The sequence below is a fragment of the Podarcis liolepis genome (assembly GCF_965112155.1).
Source record: "Podarcis liolepis genome assembly, chromosome: 10".
Classification (NCBI taxonomy): domain Eukaryota; kingdom Metazoa; phylum Chordata; class Lepidosauria; order Squamata; family Lacertidae; genus Podarcis; species Podarcis liolepis.
In genome coordinates, this window is record NC_139562.1 from 3,276,841 (window position 1) to 3,296,002 (window position 19,162).

General features: G+C 47.9%; 1 protein-coding gene across 1 annotated transcript; it reads left to right on the top strand.

Moving 5' to 3' along the window:
* Positions 1 to 26: 26 nt before the first annotated feature.
* Positions 27 to 13,686, top strand: LOC310687014 (guanylyl cyclase-activating protein 1-like). Its single transcript, XM_083461632.1, has 4 exons — positions 27 to 820; positions 3,937 to 4,086; positions 9,204 to 9,294; positions 12,797 to 13,686. Exons 1-4 carry the CDS (start codon positions 623 to 625, stop codon positions 12,925 to 12,927), a joined length of 570 nt encoding a protein of 189 aa, XP_083317758.1. The 5' UTR covers positions 27 to 622; the 3' UTR covers positions 12,928 to 13,686.
* The last annotated feature ends 5,476 nt before the right edge of the window (positions 13,687 to 19,162 follow it).

The window sequence follows — 19,162 nt, forward strand, 5'->3', positions numbered from 1 at the left end:
GAAGGAATTTTTTTATTTTGTTTATGATGTATGGTTCATTTACACATATATACAACCTGAGCCTACAAGGGAGCATTAACCCCCCAGAAGTGTCTTGTTTCTCCCATAGCCACAGCCTTGGGGTTCAAACAGAAATAAAACATTGCTTGCCAGGTCCAAAGAAATGCTTGAATTCATGCTCCATTAGCAAGACACAATCATGAACAACTTGTAGAAAGGGTGGATCTCCAATGTCTGAAAATTCAGGTGGTGTGTAAAAAGAATCAATGCAAGAAAGAAAGAAGAGGTCAGCCTCTGGTCAATTTTTGGTACAAATATCTGATTAACCCCTTCACCTTTTCTGATTAAGCTCCCGTAATAGCAACCTTTTCCTGGATTATTCTTCCCTGTTCTTTCCATTCCCTCTTTGTATCGTTGAAGCTTTAAAGGCCTCTAAATGGGTCTGAGATCAGATTAGAAGGCTATAATTGGCTTGGGAAGATCTCCCCCAGTGTTGCTTAACATGATTTGGATGTCTATTGTGAAAACAGAAGGGAGCCAGGAGCCGGTCCTGTAGCAACCATCAGTGGGAGAGGGCGGCTGCTGCTGCTGAGGGTCTCCCCGTGGTCCACCTCCACACAGAATGGGAAGCAGTGGCAGCAGGACACTGGATGACCTGCAGACCTTGGAGATTCACCACTGGTACAAGAAGTTCATGACGGAGTGTCCCTCTGGGCAGCTGACGGAGCATGAATTCAAGCATTTCTTTGGACTCCGAGGCCTGGACCCAGAGGCCAACCAATACATTGAGCAGATGTTCCACACCTTCGATATGAACAAGGTAGGCCAAGGCTGCTGGGCTCAGCTGCACCAGTTTTCCAAAGCCAATGAACTAGCTTGTGGTGGCCACCAAAGTAGCGGTGACATTTTAAGAGGAGCAGAAGCAGCTCAAGGACACCCCCAGAACTGTGCAAGCGGTTCTTCCTTCCCCCCGCCCCCCCCCTGGAGCATACTTTGGAAACACCTTTCGGAATGGTGAAAAGAATGTAGCAGGCGCCGATTGGCTAGCTCCCGTAACATCACCAATACTTCCTTGCATTCACTAGAGCAGTTTTGTCTCTGATTTTTTAAACGCTGGTGAATTTGTTCAGCATCATATGAGGGATAAGGTGTAGGTGCTTTTTTATTTTTCCTATTGTAATTTTGTGTGCTCTATACCACCTTTTCACACTTTTAATGAAATGTGGCTATAGATATTTCATTACGGGAGGATAACAGATAGAGGTACAATTGCAAATAGATACAGATAACTCATCTTCTAAGTGCTGATCCTCCAGTTGAATTTTTGTGTGTGTTACCTGTAACACAAGTTGCAAATTCCATCCCGCGCTATGGGTGAAAAAGAAAACCCAGCTGTGAGCGTTCAAAAATTAGTACCAAGTACATGAACACAATTTAGCTGCTTTAGTTTCTTATTTTGTTTTTAAGTGCTTTAAAAGCAAAATGCAGCAGAAAGGAACTTGGGGTGTTGTCAGCCCAAATCCCTCCTCTGTAGAAAGATTAGGTCTGGGAGGAACAGGTGGCAGAATCAGAACCTTAGGGGAAAGTAACAAGGAGGTGAGAATCTCATCTGTGCCTGGATGGGACATCCATTGGGAGACTTGTGCAAATTTCCTTGAGCTTCCTGAAAGGAAGAGAAGAATAAAAGGCAAGCCAGGAAGACCCTGGTCTTTTCCTGCCCAGCTCTCTAAGACACCCCTGGGATCCACTGATTTGGTTAAAATGCACCGTGCGAGAATGAGGACTCCAGATCTCTGGGTAGCCTAACCCAGCCTTCTCCAACTGGTGCCCCCCAGACTACAGCTCTTGCTGGCCCCTCACAACGGCTTAAAGCTCTCTGAGCTCGGCTCACAGGTCACAGGTGCTTGCTTTGGCTTCTGGAAATCTCCCCTGCGTGCGAAACACCCACCCAACCTCAGCTGTGTAAAGCTGTCCTACAAAGGCAGGCTGAAGGAACTGGATGTGTTCACCCAAGAACAAAGAGGATTAAACTGGAGGGGTGGGGGAGACAAGAGATGAGAAGACAGCAGGAGGCTGGAGTGGCTTCCCCTAGACCAGGGGTCTGCAACCCGCGGCTCCGGAGCCGCATGTGGCTCTTTTACACCTTTGCTGCGGCTCCGGGGCGGATACTAGTGAGGGGAGGAGGCGCATTGTGTGCCCCGAGACTCCCCACAGTGGCAGGCGCTGTACTGCTGTGACGTCGCATGGGGGCGGTGCGTGCGTTAGTCACGCACCGTCCCGACGTCACTTTCCCGCCCGCTGTCAGATCGCGGTTCCGGAGATATGTTTGTTTTAAATGTCGCAATGGTTTTGCGGCTCACAGGTTTTTTTCCCTTCGGAAACGGGTCCAAGTGGCTCTTTTTGTCTTAAAGGTTGCAGACCCCTGCCCTAGACGAGGGCTAGACATCGCAGGCTGCAACCATCTCCAGCGTCCAAGTGGAAAGAGAGAAATGGAGGAATTGGTCAAACTACTGATTTTATATGAATTTATAAAGCTAGGTATCTTCCCTGAGCTGTCAAGTCAAAAGGATACACCCAGGCATATATATCATTGTAACAACTTTAAAGATGTGCCCCCCCCCTCCGTCATTTCCATAACAGAATCTTAGGAATTCCCTCCTCCTCTCCATGGATTCTTTAAATATCTATATCAACTGCATATTGTAGTTCATCCAAATTTCAGTTCTCCATCGTTTCCAAAGTCTTTGTAACATTGCAGGAGTTATTTAAAGCCTGCCAAAGAGGTCAAGTGTTTACAGTGTTCTTATAAATATCTGTATTTACCGTATCCCAATCTCAACTGAGGTTTCGATCTTTCTGATTTTCCATGTCAGTCTTGTCATCTCTGCATAATCTAGTAGCTACTAGATGAAGCTACTGGAAAGAGGGGGTCTCTGAAGGAGACCTGAATCAGCTCCGTCCCAGAGCACATGCGCACACAGTCCGGAGGTGCATCTTCAATTCTGTGTGCTTGTGGCTGGGGAAGGCAGAAACCCTGACCTCTCCAATGTTCCAACTCAGGTGGTTAAAAAAGCAAGACTGCCTTTGCTTCATTTCTATCCCACCCTTTCTCCAAGGAATTCAGTAGGGTGTATGCTATGCTTGCCACTTTCCTGTATATTAATAATAAATAATAATAATTTATTATTATTATTTGTTATTTATACCCCACCCATCTGGCTGGGTTTCCCCAGTCACTCTGGGCGACTCCCAACAGAATATTAAAAACACAATAAAACATTAAACATTAAAAACTTCCCGAAACAGGGCTGCCTTCAGGTGTCTTCTAAAAGTCAGATACCGTATTTTTCGTCCCATAGGACGCTCCGTCCCATAGGACACACCTAGTTTTTTGGGGGGAAATAAAGGGGGGGAACTCCCTTTATTTCCCCCCCAAAAGCAGGTCGGGGAAACAGAACCAGGTCGAGGAACAGCGGGATGGCGGCGCTCCTGCAAGGCTCCCCACGCTGCGGGTGTCTGCCTGGCGTGGGGGGCGCTCTGCTTCAGGGCACCCGACGCTCCGGGAAGCAGGCTGCTATCCGCAGCCTAGACATCCCTGCGGGACCTCCCGTAGGCCTGCCTAGGCTGCGGATGTGTTCCTGAAGCCTGGAGAGCGAGAGGGGTCAGTGCGCACCGACCCCTCTCGCTCTCCAAGCTTCAGCAAAAGCCTGCATTCGCCCCATAGGACGCACCCAGATTTCCCCTTCATTTTTGGAGGGGGAAAAGTGCGTCCTATAGGGCGAAAAATATGGTAGTTGTTTATCACCTTGACATCTGAACAGTCTTCAACGTCAACCAGCCAGGTCACAATTTGCACCAGCCTCTTCTCTCCCTCCCTAGTTTTCTTATTTCTGCCCTCAATACTTCCTCTGCTTTTTCCCTGCTCCCCCTCCACAGGATGGCCATATTGACTTCATGGAGTACGTGGCTGCCCTCAGCCTTATCCTGCGAGGAAAGATGGAGCAGAAGCTGCGCTGGTACTTCAAGCTCTACGATGTAGATGGAAACGGCTGCATTGACCGCAGTGAGCTGCTCAATATCATCCAGGTAACGGGGAACTCTGTTTTCTTGCAAAGGGCGCCAGAGCTGATTTCTGCCAGAGTTAGCCACTTCCTCATCCTGGATGTTGGAGCAGCTAAGGAGGTGCCGCTCTGCACAGTCTCAGAGGCACACTCTTCTCATTGCCCCTTCACATGCTCAAAGGCTAAAAACTCACATCCCCAAAGAGAGGCGGTTGATCCCAACCATAGTAGTTGCTGGTGAGCAGCGACGGGAGAGGGCTCTTAATTTGTAATTTATTTATAAAAATGTGCCATAAGAAAATACAGTGGTACCTCGGGTTAAGTACTTAATTCGTTCCGGAGGTCCGTACTTAACCTGAAACTGTTCTTAACCTGAAGCACCACTTTAGCTAACGGGGCCTCCTGCTACTGCCATGCCGCCGGAGCACGATTTCTGTTCTCATCCTCAAGCAAAGTTCTTAACCCGAGGTACTATTTCTGGGTTAGCAGAGTCTGTAACCTGAAGCGTATGTAACCTGAGGTACCACTGTATATCAAAGCGGTTTACAGAAAGGCAAACAAAGCTATACAATAAGAACCACAAAAGAGCTAAAAACAGACATTGGTTAACCATTGTGGAAGGATGATGTCTGGGGCTGAGTCTACGCTAATCTATTTAAAAAAGCTAAGAAAAAATACATTATATAGCTAGCTCTCAATGCAAGTTTACATCGACTGCTGTACAGCGCTGCCTGGTGTCACCTTTTTATATCTCAGTTATAATGTTATAACTCACAAGTATAGATTAGTCCTTTACTGCCTGCATAGGGTTCGGGCGGAATAGAAAAGTTTTCAGTAGGCGCTTGAAAGTTGGCAAAGAAGGCGCTTGCTGCATCTTCAGGCACAGAGAGTTCCGCAGGACCGGGATGGTGAAACTAAAAATTTGGGCCTCGTCCATACCTCTGGTTGTCCCATGTCTAGAAATCACAGGTCCAAGCAGTTTTCCACTTGACCCATTTTCTCAGGGAAAACGTGCTCTTTGGTGCTAAATCTTTTCTTTTTTTTTAAGAATAATTTTTTATTAACCGACCAATCACATCAAATCAAACCAAATTACATAAATTCCAAATTACACAGCCGAATTTTAAATTTTTGTTGGGGGTACCCATATTTCAAGTTCCAAAGGAGATCCAATCAACTTCTTGCTTCTTACTGCTGTTTTAATGTCCACAAATCTAAACTTATGATGTTCACAGTACTATCCAGTCCTTTCTTATTGTTTTTCCACATCTCTTGTTGTTATTTTCATATATTTTTCCTTTCTCTTTGTGACCTCTGATAGTCTCCACAAACTGGTTAGAACAGTTTGTAATCCTGCGTGGATATTATTTTTTTTATCCAGTAGCCATATCCAGACGTTTTCCATACAACATCACTTCCATACTTCAAAACAGTCTTAGCGTCATTAATCTTCACCAATCTGCCTCCTTTCTCAAAACCTCTGAGGAGATTCACCAGGAATGCAGTCTGAAAACAGGACCGTTCCTCCTCCCGGCTATAAATCCTTTGGCAAGATGGCGACTCCGAATTAATTGCTGCGCCATTCCCAAAAGCTCTTATTGCTTCTCGATCTCCATAAAGGATACTTTTGGTTAAAGTTTATCTCCACACAGACCTTAATCATCCTGCTTGGGTCAGTTCAACAGACGGTTCTAATGAGGAGGGGTTCTTGTAAATCACATAGAAGGAAAGTAAGAAAGGTCCCGTCCCCCCATTCAGTCCCGTTGTCAACATACCCAGCCTTTGGTTATCTTCATCGTAAAATATTCCTGTTTCTCCAGCCCGTCGTCTTCTTTCGCAGAGGTCACTTAAATTAGCAGACTTCACTCCCCTTCTTCACTTGAAATATGTGCATTTGCTTCTTTTGTAATTAATTATTCCAAATTGCTGCAGCTAGTTCGCGATCAGAGACAGCGTCCAGGAGAGCCGAGGTCCACACGGGGGCATTCTACCTAGGGCCCTCACCCCCTTCTTTCGAATTAGGGGGTGATTTATGAGCACAGCAGGCAAGGGCAGTGTTCCCCATTTCCTTGGGGCAACAAGGGAGGCTGCCTACTCCCATAACAGCCTCTTAATTACCCCGTGTGGGTCGGAGAGATGGTATTGTCGGCCATCTTCCAATGCGCCCCTAGTGGCCCCCACCTTTGGTGCTAAATCAGGGCAAACGTCAGTCCAAAGAAAACCCAAAGTGCCGTTTGGTCCCATTGAACACTAAAGAGTGGTTTTCCCCAGGGGAAAGCAGCGGGACAACAGGAAACGTTGGGTGAGCCCTTGGTTTCTTGGAGAGCACATGGGGTGAGTTCTGCCCGTGATGGCTCTGCTTCACCTTCACAGTTGGAGGCAGCGGTGCTTTATAATGTCATTGGCTGGAAACCTCAGGAGGGGGAGAAAGTGCTCTTGTGTTCGAATCCTGCTTGTGTGTTTCCCATTAGGGCACCTGGTTGGCCCCTGTGAGAACAGGAAGCTGGGCAATATGGACCCTTGGCCTCATCTAACAGGTGTTTCTTATGTTCTTACATTGTTGTCATCATCATCAACCTTTTATTCGACCGTCAGTCAGAAAAAAGTACATTTGTCAATACACAGTTAAAACATCCAGGAAGATTTTAGAACTTAGCCAACACTAAAATGGGCTAAACAGATAGCCCCATATCAATACAGTCAATTATAGTCTTGCGACGCTTAAAAGCTAAAAAAAGAAATTTGGCCACCAAGGAAGGTATAGCTCTAGTGACGTTATTCAGCAAGTGTAAAACCTGGTTTTCTCCTGGTAGGAAGCTAGATTGACATAGGAGTGGGTCTATAAAATTTTGTCTAAGCTCTGCATAAGAAGGGCAAGTCAAGAGAATGTGTTCGTTGGACTCAACCACACCCATGGCACAATGACAGGTTCTCTGGGCGTATGGTACTCCCCTGTACCTTCCCCACAATATCGCAGAGTCAAGGACATTTAATCTAGCCGCTGTAAGAAGTCTACAGTATTCCACATAGTGAATTTCTACAAGGTAGGGGGCTGGTATGGTCCGATAAATCTGGTCCCCTAGGAACATCCCTGGTTTTACCTGGGCTATGTCCTCTTGTCTGGCAATGTCACTCAGTCATTGTTGTCAAATGAACCTTGACAGCTTGGAGAATGTTCCAGCGACACTCCTGCAAATTATCTTGGCAACTGAGCTGGGATATGGTGGTTCAAGCGACCCCAGAGCTCCCTAAGTTGTCCAAGGCATTGTAAATTAATACAAGAACTTTGAGGCTGGCTCCACTGTAAGTGGCCCTCAATCCTCCCTTGTTGACTGCTTCTTTCCCTAGCCCCAGCCCCCCCTCCTGCACCTCTGGTTGCCCCATCATCTTGTTCATTTTGCTGGCCATTTTCCAAACCTTTTCCAACTCCACCCAGGGTTCCCCTTCACAGCCATGTCCTGATTTTTCATTTTTTCCCTATTTTTATTTATTAAATTTGCACACATACCCGCAAAATAAAATAAACAAACCCAAAATACATAATCACAATGAGAACAACCCAATAACACCCCCTCCCACAACTCATTTTATTTTAATAAATTTATTTATTTGTTTTTCAAGTTAAAATTTTACAATCACAAACATACAACACACAACATAAAGACAAGGTTCCAGAGAACTTCCATCCTCCCCTTTGTGGCTCCTGTTATTTAATCATTTTCTCCTACATCTTTTATAATAATCCAAATCATTTACATTATATCCAAAATTCACCATTAAACTACAAGTGTTATTCCCGCAACACATTTTAAAAGGGCGTTGGGTGTCAATCAGCCAAAGGCCTGGTTAAAGAGGAACATTTTTGCCTGGCGTCTAAAGGTGTATAATGAAGGCACCAGGCAAACCTCCCTGGGGAGAGCATTCCACAAACAGGGGGCCACTGCAAAGAAGGCCCCGTTCTCGTGTTGCCACCTTCCGGATCTCTCGTGGAGGAGTGATGCGAGAAAGGGCCTCAGAAGATGATATCAGTGTCCGGGTAGGCTCATATGGAACCTATGCTTAGTTTGGAAACAAATGTTTTCTTTTGATCCCACATTTCTGGCAGAGCAGAAGCTGTGAGGGATGGCCTTTAAAAGCTCTCCTGACTCTTGTTTTCTTCCCCAACCTGTTAATATCTTACTGGTATATTTTACCTTGTAAGTGAGGGTTAAAGCTTCTCCACATCCTCGCAGATTCCTTCAGGCAGGTATGTTGGGTCTGTGTGCCTTGCTCTGGCCAAACCCTTCCCTGTTCATCCGAGTCGGTGGCCATCAGGGCCTCCTGAGGCAGCGAGTTCCATAGTTTAACTATGCATGGCATGAATTTTCTATCAGTCCTGAATTTTCCAACATTCAGCTCCGTTGAATGCCCACAAGTTCTGGTGCAATGAGCGAAGGCGACAGCCATGGTTTTATTTAGGTGATTTCTATCCTAACCTTAGGGATGTGGGTGGCGCTGTGGGTTAAACCACTGAGCCTAGGACTTGCCGATCAGAAGGTCGGCAGTTCGAATCCCCGCGACGGGATGAGCTCCCGTTGCTCGGTCCCTGCTCCTGCCAACCTAGCACTTCGAAAGCACGTCAAAGTGCAAGTAGATAAATAGGTCCCACTCTGACAGGAAGGTAAACCCCATTTCCATGCGCTGATCTGGTTCGCCAGAAGCGGCTCAGTCATGCTGGCCACATGACCTGGAAGCTGTACGCCGGCTCCCTCGGCCAATAAAGTGAGATGAGCGCTGCAACCCCAGTGTTGGTCACGACTGGACCTAATGGTCAGGGGTTCCTTTACCTTTTCCTTTATTCTAACCTTTGCACAAGACACAGGGAGGATTCCAAGAAGGGAAAACAAAACTAAGGCAATATATAAAACCCACAAAATAGTATTGTTCCTAAAAAACGCAGCAGAGCAACTCAAGGTTTGCAGCTGCTGTTGCAATTAACTAACGAGACATTTTGCTGGGGCAGGGGACATTCTCAACTCATTCTGGGTTTCTGTACATTAGCTGTTGCAATTGCTGATATTAAACAGCAATTGTAAACAATGATATTTATGCAGCAGTTGTTTATGAACTGAACCAAATAAGCGCCAAACTCTTCCGTTTCAGGCAATCCGTGCCATCAATGGCTGTGACCACGAGACGAGCGCAGAGGAATTCACCAACCGTGTCTTCAACAGGATTGATGTCAACGGCGACGGTAAGACCCCCCTCCCCCGAGACCCTCTCCGCTGGCTCTGAAGCCCTTCCCCAGGCCCACCCTGGTTCCGCAGTCCGTTGCAAACTTTGCTGCCTAGAACTCTGCAGGTTCCAAACTCCGGGCCAAAAAGAGCAGAGCTTGAACCCATTACACAGACACCCTCCCCAACCCTTCACCACATGGGCCTCAGAATAGAAGGCAACCCTCTCACCTATCCCACACCCAGCTGGCAGCGATGGGCGAACTACACATTATACACAAATGCCCATAACTGGGCCCTGAGAACATCTGGGACTCTGTGGAGAGGTTACAGATAGGTAGCCGTGTTGGTCTGCCATAGTCAAAATAAAAAAATTCCTTCCACTAGCACCTTAAAGACCAACTAAGTTAGTTCTTGGTATGAGCTTTTGTGTGCATGCACACTTCTTCAGATACACTGAAACAGAAGTTGCCAGATCCTTCTATATAGTGAGAAGGTGGGGAGGGGTATTACTCAGAAGGGTGGTGGGAATGGGAGATTGGCAGATAGCTGAGATGAGCCTGTTGACGACTCTTAACGACTGCAATAGGTCTTACAGGAAAAGGCAAGGGGTGAGAAGGTGAGAAATGGCTTAGTCATGTATAATGAGATAAGAATCCAGTGTCTCTGTGGAGAGGAAAACTCTTTTTGGAAGAGGGATTAGCACTGAGGACAAGAGGCAGGAAGAAAAGGAGGGAGAGCCTGTTTTCATAGAGTCGTGGAAGAGGCACCCAGAGTCATCTAGTCCAACCCCCTGAGGTGCAGGAATCACAACTTCTCTGCTCAGTACTTCTTCTTTTTTCTTTTTTTTTAAGGTTTTATCACATGCACTTGTTAGAGGATAAGAGTCTAAATCAGCTGGTGTCCTGCAACCCACATAATCCCAGACCATAGGTCATGCCAATCAGGGTTAGTGGAAGGTCTAATAAACTCGTCCCCAATGCCTCTTACCCTATTAAAAAAAAAAATCATTATTCAGAATAGAGGTTTGCACAACCCACCGTGGAAAGTAAATAACACAATAAAACGCAAAACTGTAACAATTAATTGTACATTTACTCAAAATCCAATAAAAACTATTTAGTTTAATTTTCAACAGAATTGATGAACTTGAGCTAGAGATACCAGCTGTTCAAAGTCTGATAGTCATTTACAAGTGCAGCACCCACTGCCTCCCAGGGGACTGTACTATCCAGTTTGGAAACCACTAAATTGGTCCAAAACATCTTGAGGGCACCAGGTTGGGGAATTCATCTTCTCTAGGTTTTTGTTTTGCTGTGAGGCTCAGATGACAGTGAACTAGTTTCTTGCTCTACTGGGTTTTGAAAATGCTGAACCGTATTTTAACCAGTAACCCACGTTTTCTCGGTTGAGTTCTGGCTAAAGTTCAGTTGACAGGACAGAGTGACAAGGCAGTACCACCTAAACAACTCCTGGCTTGGGAGTTCAGGGGAGCTGACTCAAAGCGTAGCTTGCTAGGCCAAAGGGAAGACTTTGCAAGAAGGCTGCTCCAACAGCCTTGCAAATCCGGAGCTCGCAGGAGCATCCCTGAAAAGGTCATGCAGCAAAACGAAGATAACCTTCCCTGATCCAGAGCTCTGCAGAGTAGAGTTGCAAGGAAGAATGACGCATGCCCCATAGGACGCTCCGGCCCATAGGACGCACCTAGTTTTTGGGGGGGGAAATAAAGAAAAAAAAATGTTATTTCCCCCCCCAGGTGCGGGGCTGGAAGAACCAGGTCGGGGAACAGCGGGAAGGCGCGCTCTGCCTCCCCGCTGTCCCCCGAGCTTGTGGGGCTGGCTATGGGGAGAAGTGCGCTGATCCCGGGACTGCAGGCAGCTCTGCCCGCCATCAGGAGCGGGGCGGGACTTAGCGCCCCGCTCCCGGTGGCCGCGCAGAGCTGTGCTGATCCCGGGACTGCAGGCAGCTCTGCGCAACCCTCAGAGCCGGTCTCCCGAGGGTTGCGCAGAGCTTCCTGAAGCCTGGAGAGCGAGAGGGGTCGGTGCGCACCGACCCCTCTCACTCTCCAGGCTTCAGCGAAAGCCTGCATTCGCCCCATAGGACGCACACACATTTCCCCTTCATTTTTGGAGGGGAAAAAGTGCGTCCTATAGGGCGAAAAATACGGTAGTTACTTTACTGAGTTTGCTGCAACCAGATCTGGAAGGGCTATGGCTCAGCGAGTAGAGCACTCGCTTTGCATGTAGAAGGTCCCAGATACTTGAAAACATAGGAAGAGCCTAATGGATCAGGCCAATGCCCCACCTACTCCAGCATCCTGTTCCCACAGTGGCCAAGGTGCCTAAGTGGGGAACCAGCAAGCAGGATTGGAGCACAGGAGCCCTCCCCCTTCCTGGGATTTCCAGCAACTGGTACAGTGGTCCCTTGGTTCTCAAAATTAATCCGTTCTGGAAGTCCGTTCCAAAACCAAAGCATTCCAAAACCAAGGCGCGCTTTCCCATAGAAAGTAATGCAAAACGGATTAATCCATTCCAGACCTAAAAACAACCCCTAAAACATGAATTTAACATGAATTTTACTATCTAACAATTATGAGACCACTGATCCATAAAATGAAAGCAATAATCAATGGATTGTAAAGGTAAAGGGACCCCTGACCATTAGGTCCAGTCGCGAACGACTCTGGGGTTGTGGCACTCATCTCGCTTTATTGGCCGAGGGGGCCGGCGTACAGCTTCCGGGTCATGTGGCCAGCATAACTAAGCTGCTTCTGACGAACCAGAGCAGCGCACGGAAACGCCGGAGTGGTACCTATTTATCTACTTGCACTTTGACATGCTTTCGAACTGCTCAGTGTATTGTACTATAAAATAAATAAGACAGTATTGTAGATGATAAAATTTTTTTAAAAAAAATTCTTGCCTGCACTGATGATAGTCATTGTTTGGATGGAGGGCTTTTATCCATTTCTGCAGTCACACTATCAATCAATCAGTAGCTGAACTGGGTTCCACACAGTCACAAAAACAAAATCAAATTAATCGAAAAACCTCAAAAACAAAAATGCAAATTAAATAGCAAAAACAAAAGTGTCAAACTTAATCCATTCCAGAAGTCTGTTTGACTTCCAAAATGTTTGAAAACCAAGGCGCAGCTTCTGATTGGTGCAGGCACCCCGGTAACAATAGGCGACAGCCGCATCGGACGCTCGGCTTCCGAAAAACATTTGAAAACTGGAACACTTACTTCCAGGTTTTTGGCGTTTGAGTACCAAGGTGTTTGAGAACCAAGGTCCCACTGTATTCAGAAGCATTATAGAGGCAGAGCCTAGTCATCCATAGCCCTCTCCTCCATGAATTTGTCTCATTCTCTTTTAAATCCATGTTGATTGGTGGACATCGCAGACTGTTGTGGGAGCAAGTTCCATAGTTTTATCTCTCCTCCCAGAAAAAATGAAAATGGACTGGAGGGGGAAGCCCGTTTTCTCCTTCTCTCATTGTCTCCTGTTTCTCTGCCCCTCAGGTGAGCTATCTCTGGAGGAGTTCATCGAAGGCGCGAGGAAAGACGAGGAGTTCATGGAGGTGATGATGAAGAGCCTGGACTTGGATCACATTGTGTCCATGATCAACAGCCGGCGGCGAAACAGCGTCTAGCGGCTGGGCAGGAATGCAGGGGGGGGGAGTGAGCTTCCTCAGGTGTTGGAAGCAGCAGAGAATACCTGGAGGAGGAGGAGGAGGAATCCTGGAGGGTAGATGCGTTTGGTGGAATGGGAGCAAGGTGCATTTGCGGAACAAGCAAAAGAGCATGACCTGAATGGATAAGTGGTCCACAGGCCATTTTCTCCCCGTTCATCTGCTCTCCCAACTGCCTAGAAGTGGGAGGTTAAGCCAATCTGTTCTCAGAACTGCAGGCTGGGCGTGGGACCTCCTAGTTTTACGAATGCAGCACACTCTGTATGCACTACTAGGGTATCCCGTGCGTGGAAGAGTAGCTTTTAGATATCTTCAGGGAAGGAGACTCCGCTGTGAGGTTTCTAGGCAGCCACGCTTCTCCTTTTCTCAAGACTCTCGCAGTTAGAAGGTTAGTTGCTGGGGCAGGTCACGATGGGGCTCTTGATGCACGGTGAGTGAAGCCACCTCTGCCAGCACAAACACACCTATCTGTGCATGTCCACCTCCCTTGGCCGCTGGCTGCGAAGGATCACCTTTGCGGTTCCTGCGGGCTCCTTTCCAGGAGGACGAGCCCCCCAGAAAGGAGATGAGGCTGCCTCAAGCAGGGAATATGGGGGGGGGGCATTCAGGGTGCCAAGTTGAGCCGTGGGCCTAGTCCAGGAGTCCCCTTGCACAAGCCTGGGAGATGCCCAGGAGTCCAGAATGAATTGGGCCCTCTTAGTGGGAGTGGGAGAAAAGCAATGACAAACCTAGACAGCATCTTAAAAAGCAGAGACATCACCTTGCCAACAAAGGTCCATATAGTTCAAGCTATGGTTTTCCCAGTAGTGATGTATGGAAGTGAGAGCTGGACCATAAAGAAGGCTGAGTGCCGAAGAATTGATGCTTTTGAATTCTGGTGCTGGAGGAGACTCTTGAGAGTCCCATGGACTGCAAGAAGATCAAACCTCTCCATTCTGAAGGAAATCAGCCTTGAGTGCTCACTGGAAGGACAGCTGAGGCTCCAATACTTTGGCCACCTCATGAGAAGAAAAGACTCCCTGGAAAAGACCCTGATGTTGGGAAAGATGGAGGGCACAAGGAGAAGGGGACGACGGAGGACGAGATGGTTGGACAGTGTTCTCGAAGCTACCAGCATGAGTTTGACCAAACTGCAGGAGGCAGTGGAAGACAGGAGTGCCTGGCGTGCTCTGGTCCAAGGGGTCACCAAGAGTCGGACACGACTAAACGACTAAACAACAACAGGGGAGTGGCTGCTGATTTGGATTGGGCCCCCAGTCTAGCATCCACAAGAGGGACAGGAGATCCGTCCAACCAAAGGTGAGGGGCTGCCGCCCCGACTGACTCCTTGGTTCCCTTTCTTTTGCGCCAGAAGCTTGGAGTGCTGGCTGGCTCCAGCGCTGGAGCGTGAAGGTGCTCCCCAAAGCCTTTCCAAGGAAAGGGGGAAGGAGGACATTGTAAATAGGAGGCCAGGCTCTTGCAATATTTGGCACTCTTTCTTTGTACAGTTTGCAATTAAAAGGAGAGAAATCCGAGGGTTGCTTGTTTTTTATTCCCGTCAGCAAACGGCTCATTTGAATGGTGTCTTCTTAACCGACTGGCCGTTCGCAAAACAACAAGGGACACGGAGGCTGCAGGGGGACATTAGGAAGCAGGAGAGGAAGGAGAAAGACCGGCTCTCTTTCCCCAGCTGAATCCTTTAGAGGAGATCTAAGATTGACGGCAGGAGCAGGGACCGAGCAACGGGAGCTCACCCCGTCACAGGGATTTGAACTGCCAACCTGCTGATCAGCAGTGGTTAAACTCTGTGGTTTAACCCGCAGCGCCACCTGCGTCCCAACCTAGCAGTTTGAAAGCACGTCAAAGTGCAAGTAGATAAATAGGTACCGCTCCGGCAGGAAAGTAAACGGCGTTTCCGTGCGCTGCTCTGGTTCGACAGAAGCGGCTTAGTCATGCTGGCCACATGACCCGGAAGCTGTACGCCGGCTCCCTCGGCCAATAAAGCGAGATGAGTGCCACAACCCCAGAGTCAGCCACGACTGGACCTAATGGTCAGGGGTCCCTTTACCTTTACCTTAAGATCGATGGCAAACATAGCATCAAAACAGTGTTCACCAGACTTTTTTCTCTGGTAAGCTCGGCGTCTCCCCCTACGTCCCTGTATAATTGGCAACCTGCAATGCCAACTCTTGATTCAGCTGGCTGTCTTCAGTCTGGTGGGCCTTGGATAAATATTGTTATGTGCCACCCCAGTCTCTGAGCAGGGAGAGAGCCCAGGGGTTCCAGGCACTTACCCAGGTTTGGTTTCCTAGGAATGGAGGTCAGTGGAGACTGTGGTGTCTTTAGGATGTATGATTTGGTTTACACATGTATGCAATCTGCAAATAAGATGGAGGGGCTCACACCATTAACTCCCCACCCCCGATCTTCCTTCTCCATTAGTAGCAGCCTTGGTTACAAAGTATATAGGTGTGGATCTATCCCATATGGGGATAATCCCAGTGTCCTCTGTTGGCTGAAAGCCAGCAGAGCATTCCTAGCTAAAAAGCTGCTCCAACGACGGAGGAAGTCAAAGAGAGAAGAGGTGTGCTGCGTGACTTGCCCTTTTGTTACCTGGACAGGTAAGGTCATGCCCACCTCTAGTCACATGCAAAAGGAAGTATGCCCCAGCCAGAAGGAAACAGGAAGTTTTCAGCTGGCTGGACCATACATCCCTTTGTATGTCCTCTCTAGGAAAACAAGGAATGTTGTACTTGACTGCTACTTATGTATCACATCCCACAATCGCAACTGAGATTGGAGAAATTCCTGCAGGAGGATGTTAACAGAGAAATCTGAGGGTCCCCCCCCCCCCCCGGACAAAAAACAAGGACACCAGCCAGGAATACCAGAGCAAAACAGCAGCCAGTAGGCTTGGTCTTGATTGAAGACTGTCGCCACAGGACTCCCACCTGCCACCAGGTGAAACAAGATGGAAGCCCCGAACAAAAGAGCCTCCAAACTTTTATTAGCTGCTAATCCCCATGTTACACCCCCCCAAACTACATCACTCATACATCATGGGTACATCATGAAAGGGGAGGTCTGGTGGCAGTAATCTGAGCATCCTGGACCCTGCCCCATGGTTCTCCTTGCCCTCCACCAAACACCCATCAAGTGAAACAAAAGAGATATTTACATTTCCCCATTTCCCGGCCAAGTTAATCCCACCCTTTTGTCTTCATCTGGGTTTGTTCTTTCTGGAATGGCTACCTGTCTGGCACTCAGGTATCAGGAGGCCAGGGATTATCACTCGGGCAGAGGGGCTGCTGAGGAGCTGAGCTCACATGTCTATAGGAATTTCTGGAGTTTTCCCAGTGAGTCAGTACATAGAGACATTTATCAGTGAATTCTTACATTTGGTATTGTTACGGAAAAATCTGGGTGCAGTGTTACTCTGCCACCCAGCTCATCGGACTAAGTCCGTGGGTCCCTGCGGAAGAAAATGAGCTCAGCCGGACGCAGGAGCAAACTGCAGAAGATCCAAGTTTATTGCGCAACAGGTTCAAGGCGAGATTGAACCCAGAGAAAGGGGTGACATGAACTTTTGAAATTTCCCTCCATATCCCAGAATACAGTGCATGAAACGTCACGAATACATTATGGGAAGGTTGGGTTTCACAAGTTACATCATGAATATACTTTACACGTCATGAATACATTATGAAAAGGTGGGATTACATTAATTAGCATTTTCGGATGAGGGAGGGGGGATATGCGGAGCGGGAAATATACATAGATACACATTTATTGAGTACCGGTGGTGGCAAGACAATGGGTCAGAGATATGCATCGTCTGCCACCTAATATTGCCTAGAGGGAAGGTTTGGCAAATTAAGAAGTTCCTGCGTACGTGACCTGCCGCTTTGGGGATTATGGAAGTAGGGATAGCATTATGGAGTCCAAGGGGAACTGAGTTGAATGACACTGAGAGCGAAGAAATCGGAGTTACGGTTGATTTTATGTCAATTTCTAAAGATTTCAATGATTTCAAACCCATTCTGTACTATAGGGCAAAAGCAGAAACAGAATGGATACATTGTAACAGGAGGTCTGTGATTGGCTAAAGCGGGGCCATAGGAATAAGCGGGGCCTCGGATGTTCCTAGAAGGAAGGGGGAAAGGAGCCCCCCCCTTCCGTTCCGTATCAGTAAATGGGGGACTGATACGGAACGGAAGGGGGGGGGCTCCTTTCCCCCTTCCTTCTAGGAACATCCGAGGCCCCGCTTATTCCTATGGCCCCGCTTTAGCCAATCACAGACCTCCTGTTACAATGTATCCATTCTGTTTCTGCTTTTGCCTTATAGTACAGAATGGGTTTGAAATCATTGAAATCTTTAAAAATTGATATAAAATCAACCGTAACTCCAATTTCTTCGCTCTCAGTGTCATTCAACTCAGTTCCCCGTGGACTCCATAATGCTATCCCTACTTCCATAATCCCCAAAGCGGCAGGTCACGTACGCAGGAACTTCTTAATTTGCCAAACCTTCCCTCTAGGCAATATTAGGTGGCAGACGATGCATATCTCTGACCCATTGTCTTGCCACCACCGGTACTCAATAAATGTGTATCTATGTATATTTCCCGCTCCGCATATCCCCCCTCCCTCATCCGAAAATGCTAATTAATGTAATCCCACCTTTTCATAATGTATTCATGACGTGTAAAGTATATTCATGATGTAACTTGTGAAACCCAACCTTCCCATAATGTATTCGTGACGTTTCATGCACTGTATTCTGGGATATGGAGGGAAATTTCAAAAGTTCATGTCACCCCTTTCTCTGGGTTCAATCTCGCCTTGAACCTGTTGCGCAATAAACTTGGATCTTCTGCAGTTTGCTCCTGCGTCCGGCTGAGCTCATTTTCTTCCGCAGGGACCCACGGACTTAGTCCGATGAGCTGGGTGGCAGAGTAACACTGCACCCAGATTTTTCCGTAACAGTTGGCGCCGCAACGTGGGGCTTGCGGTTCTCCCGAGCTGCTGACTGGGGGCCCCGAAATCTTCAGCCGGCTCCGGGCCATTTTGCCTGGGAAGATCCTTTTGGACCCCCAGCCATCTTCTGGGCGGTAATCGAAAGCCCTAGGAGTTCAGCCGGGGAGCAAAAGAGGGATCCAGCCGGCTTATTCATCGATCCCGGGATCATCATAGAAGACGCGTGAGTATAAGGAAAAAGGAAAATCCAGTGCACTGGTGGGAAGGGGGTGGAATCTCCTGGCAACTGAATTCTCTGCCCTCCTCTCTATCGCTCCTTCTTGCCTTTCTCTTGGTCCGGTTAGTGAGAGAGACCGTGGACCGCTGCTCAACCCGAAAGGGGGGTTCTGAGCTCTATCTCTTTTCCTTAAAATCTCCAGCCAGCCGCACCAATTGGGAGCCCGAAAGTAAGACGGTGAGACCCGGCTTGGAAAGACAGCCGACTCTCCGCAACGGGCATCTCAGTTGAAAGCAAGGGGTTGGAGTTCCCTTTCCGAACTTCCCGAGCGTCCTTGCTAGGGGGCAGGAAGTGGTCTTGCTTTCTATCTCAATCCCAGCCGCACTGGTCGGTAACACGTGTATCGTGCGTGAGCCCGCTTCCAAAAGCAAGGGGGATTTTCAGTTCGAAATTCTATCCAGGGATCACCCGATCTGGCACCGCATGGCGCGGGCGTCCAGTAGGGCCCCTTTTCCTGAGATGTGACGATAGGTAGGAGGTTGCCAGGAGGGATAGCCCATGAGGAATTGGGCAGGACCGGCAGAGTGGAAAGAGACCCCAGGTTATAGGAAATAAGGAAATAGGAAATAAGGAAATAGGAAAGGGAACGCAAGGAACCGGATAGCTAGAGCTCTCTAAAACCCACTAAGGAAGTTGCCAGGCAACTAGAAGCCCCTTCTCCTCTTTACTATACGTCCCTGTACTAAGCATACCAAACCCCTAGACATACCAATCCTAATCAACCCTCTCTTTCCCCCTTCTCTATCCCAGACACCCCCCCCCCAAAAAAAAGGAAAAAGCAAAAAACAACAACAACAGCAACGCATGCATCTATAAAGGGGTACCCAGTCGACCAAGCGTTATGAGCCCTACCAGTTTGATTAACTGGTGGTGTGTTTGAAGAGGCAAGGAGGCTCATAAAACCATGTGGGACCTTCCTACTAATTTCACTTAATGAAGCCAGAGGTATTGGCCCAACTCCTT

What these genes read in the sequence shown, in the direction of transcription:
- LOC310687014 (XM_083461632.1), top strand. Translation starts at nt 623, where the DNA reads ATGGGAAGCAGTGGCAGCAGGACACTGGATGACCTGCAGACCTTGGAG. An exon ending in AGCTGCTCAATATCATCCAG is followed by an intron (nt 4,087 to 9,203) that starts GTAACGGGGAAC and finishes CTTCCGTTTCAG; the next exon opens with GCAATCCGTGCCATCAATGG. An exon ending in GATTGATGTCAACGGCGACG is followed by an intron (nt 9,295 to 12,796) that starts GTAAGACCCCCC and finishes TCTGCCCCTCAG; the next exon opens with GTGAGCTATCTCTGGAGGAG.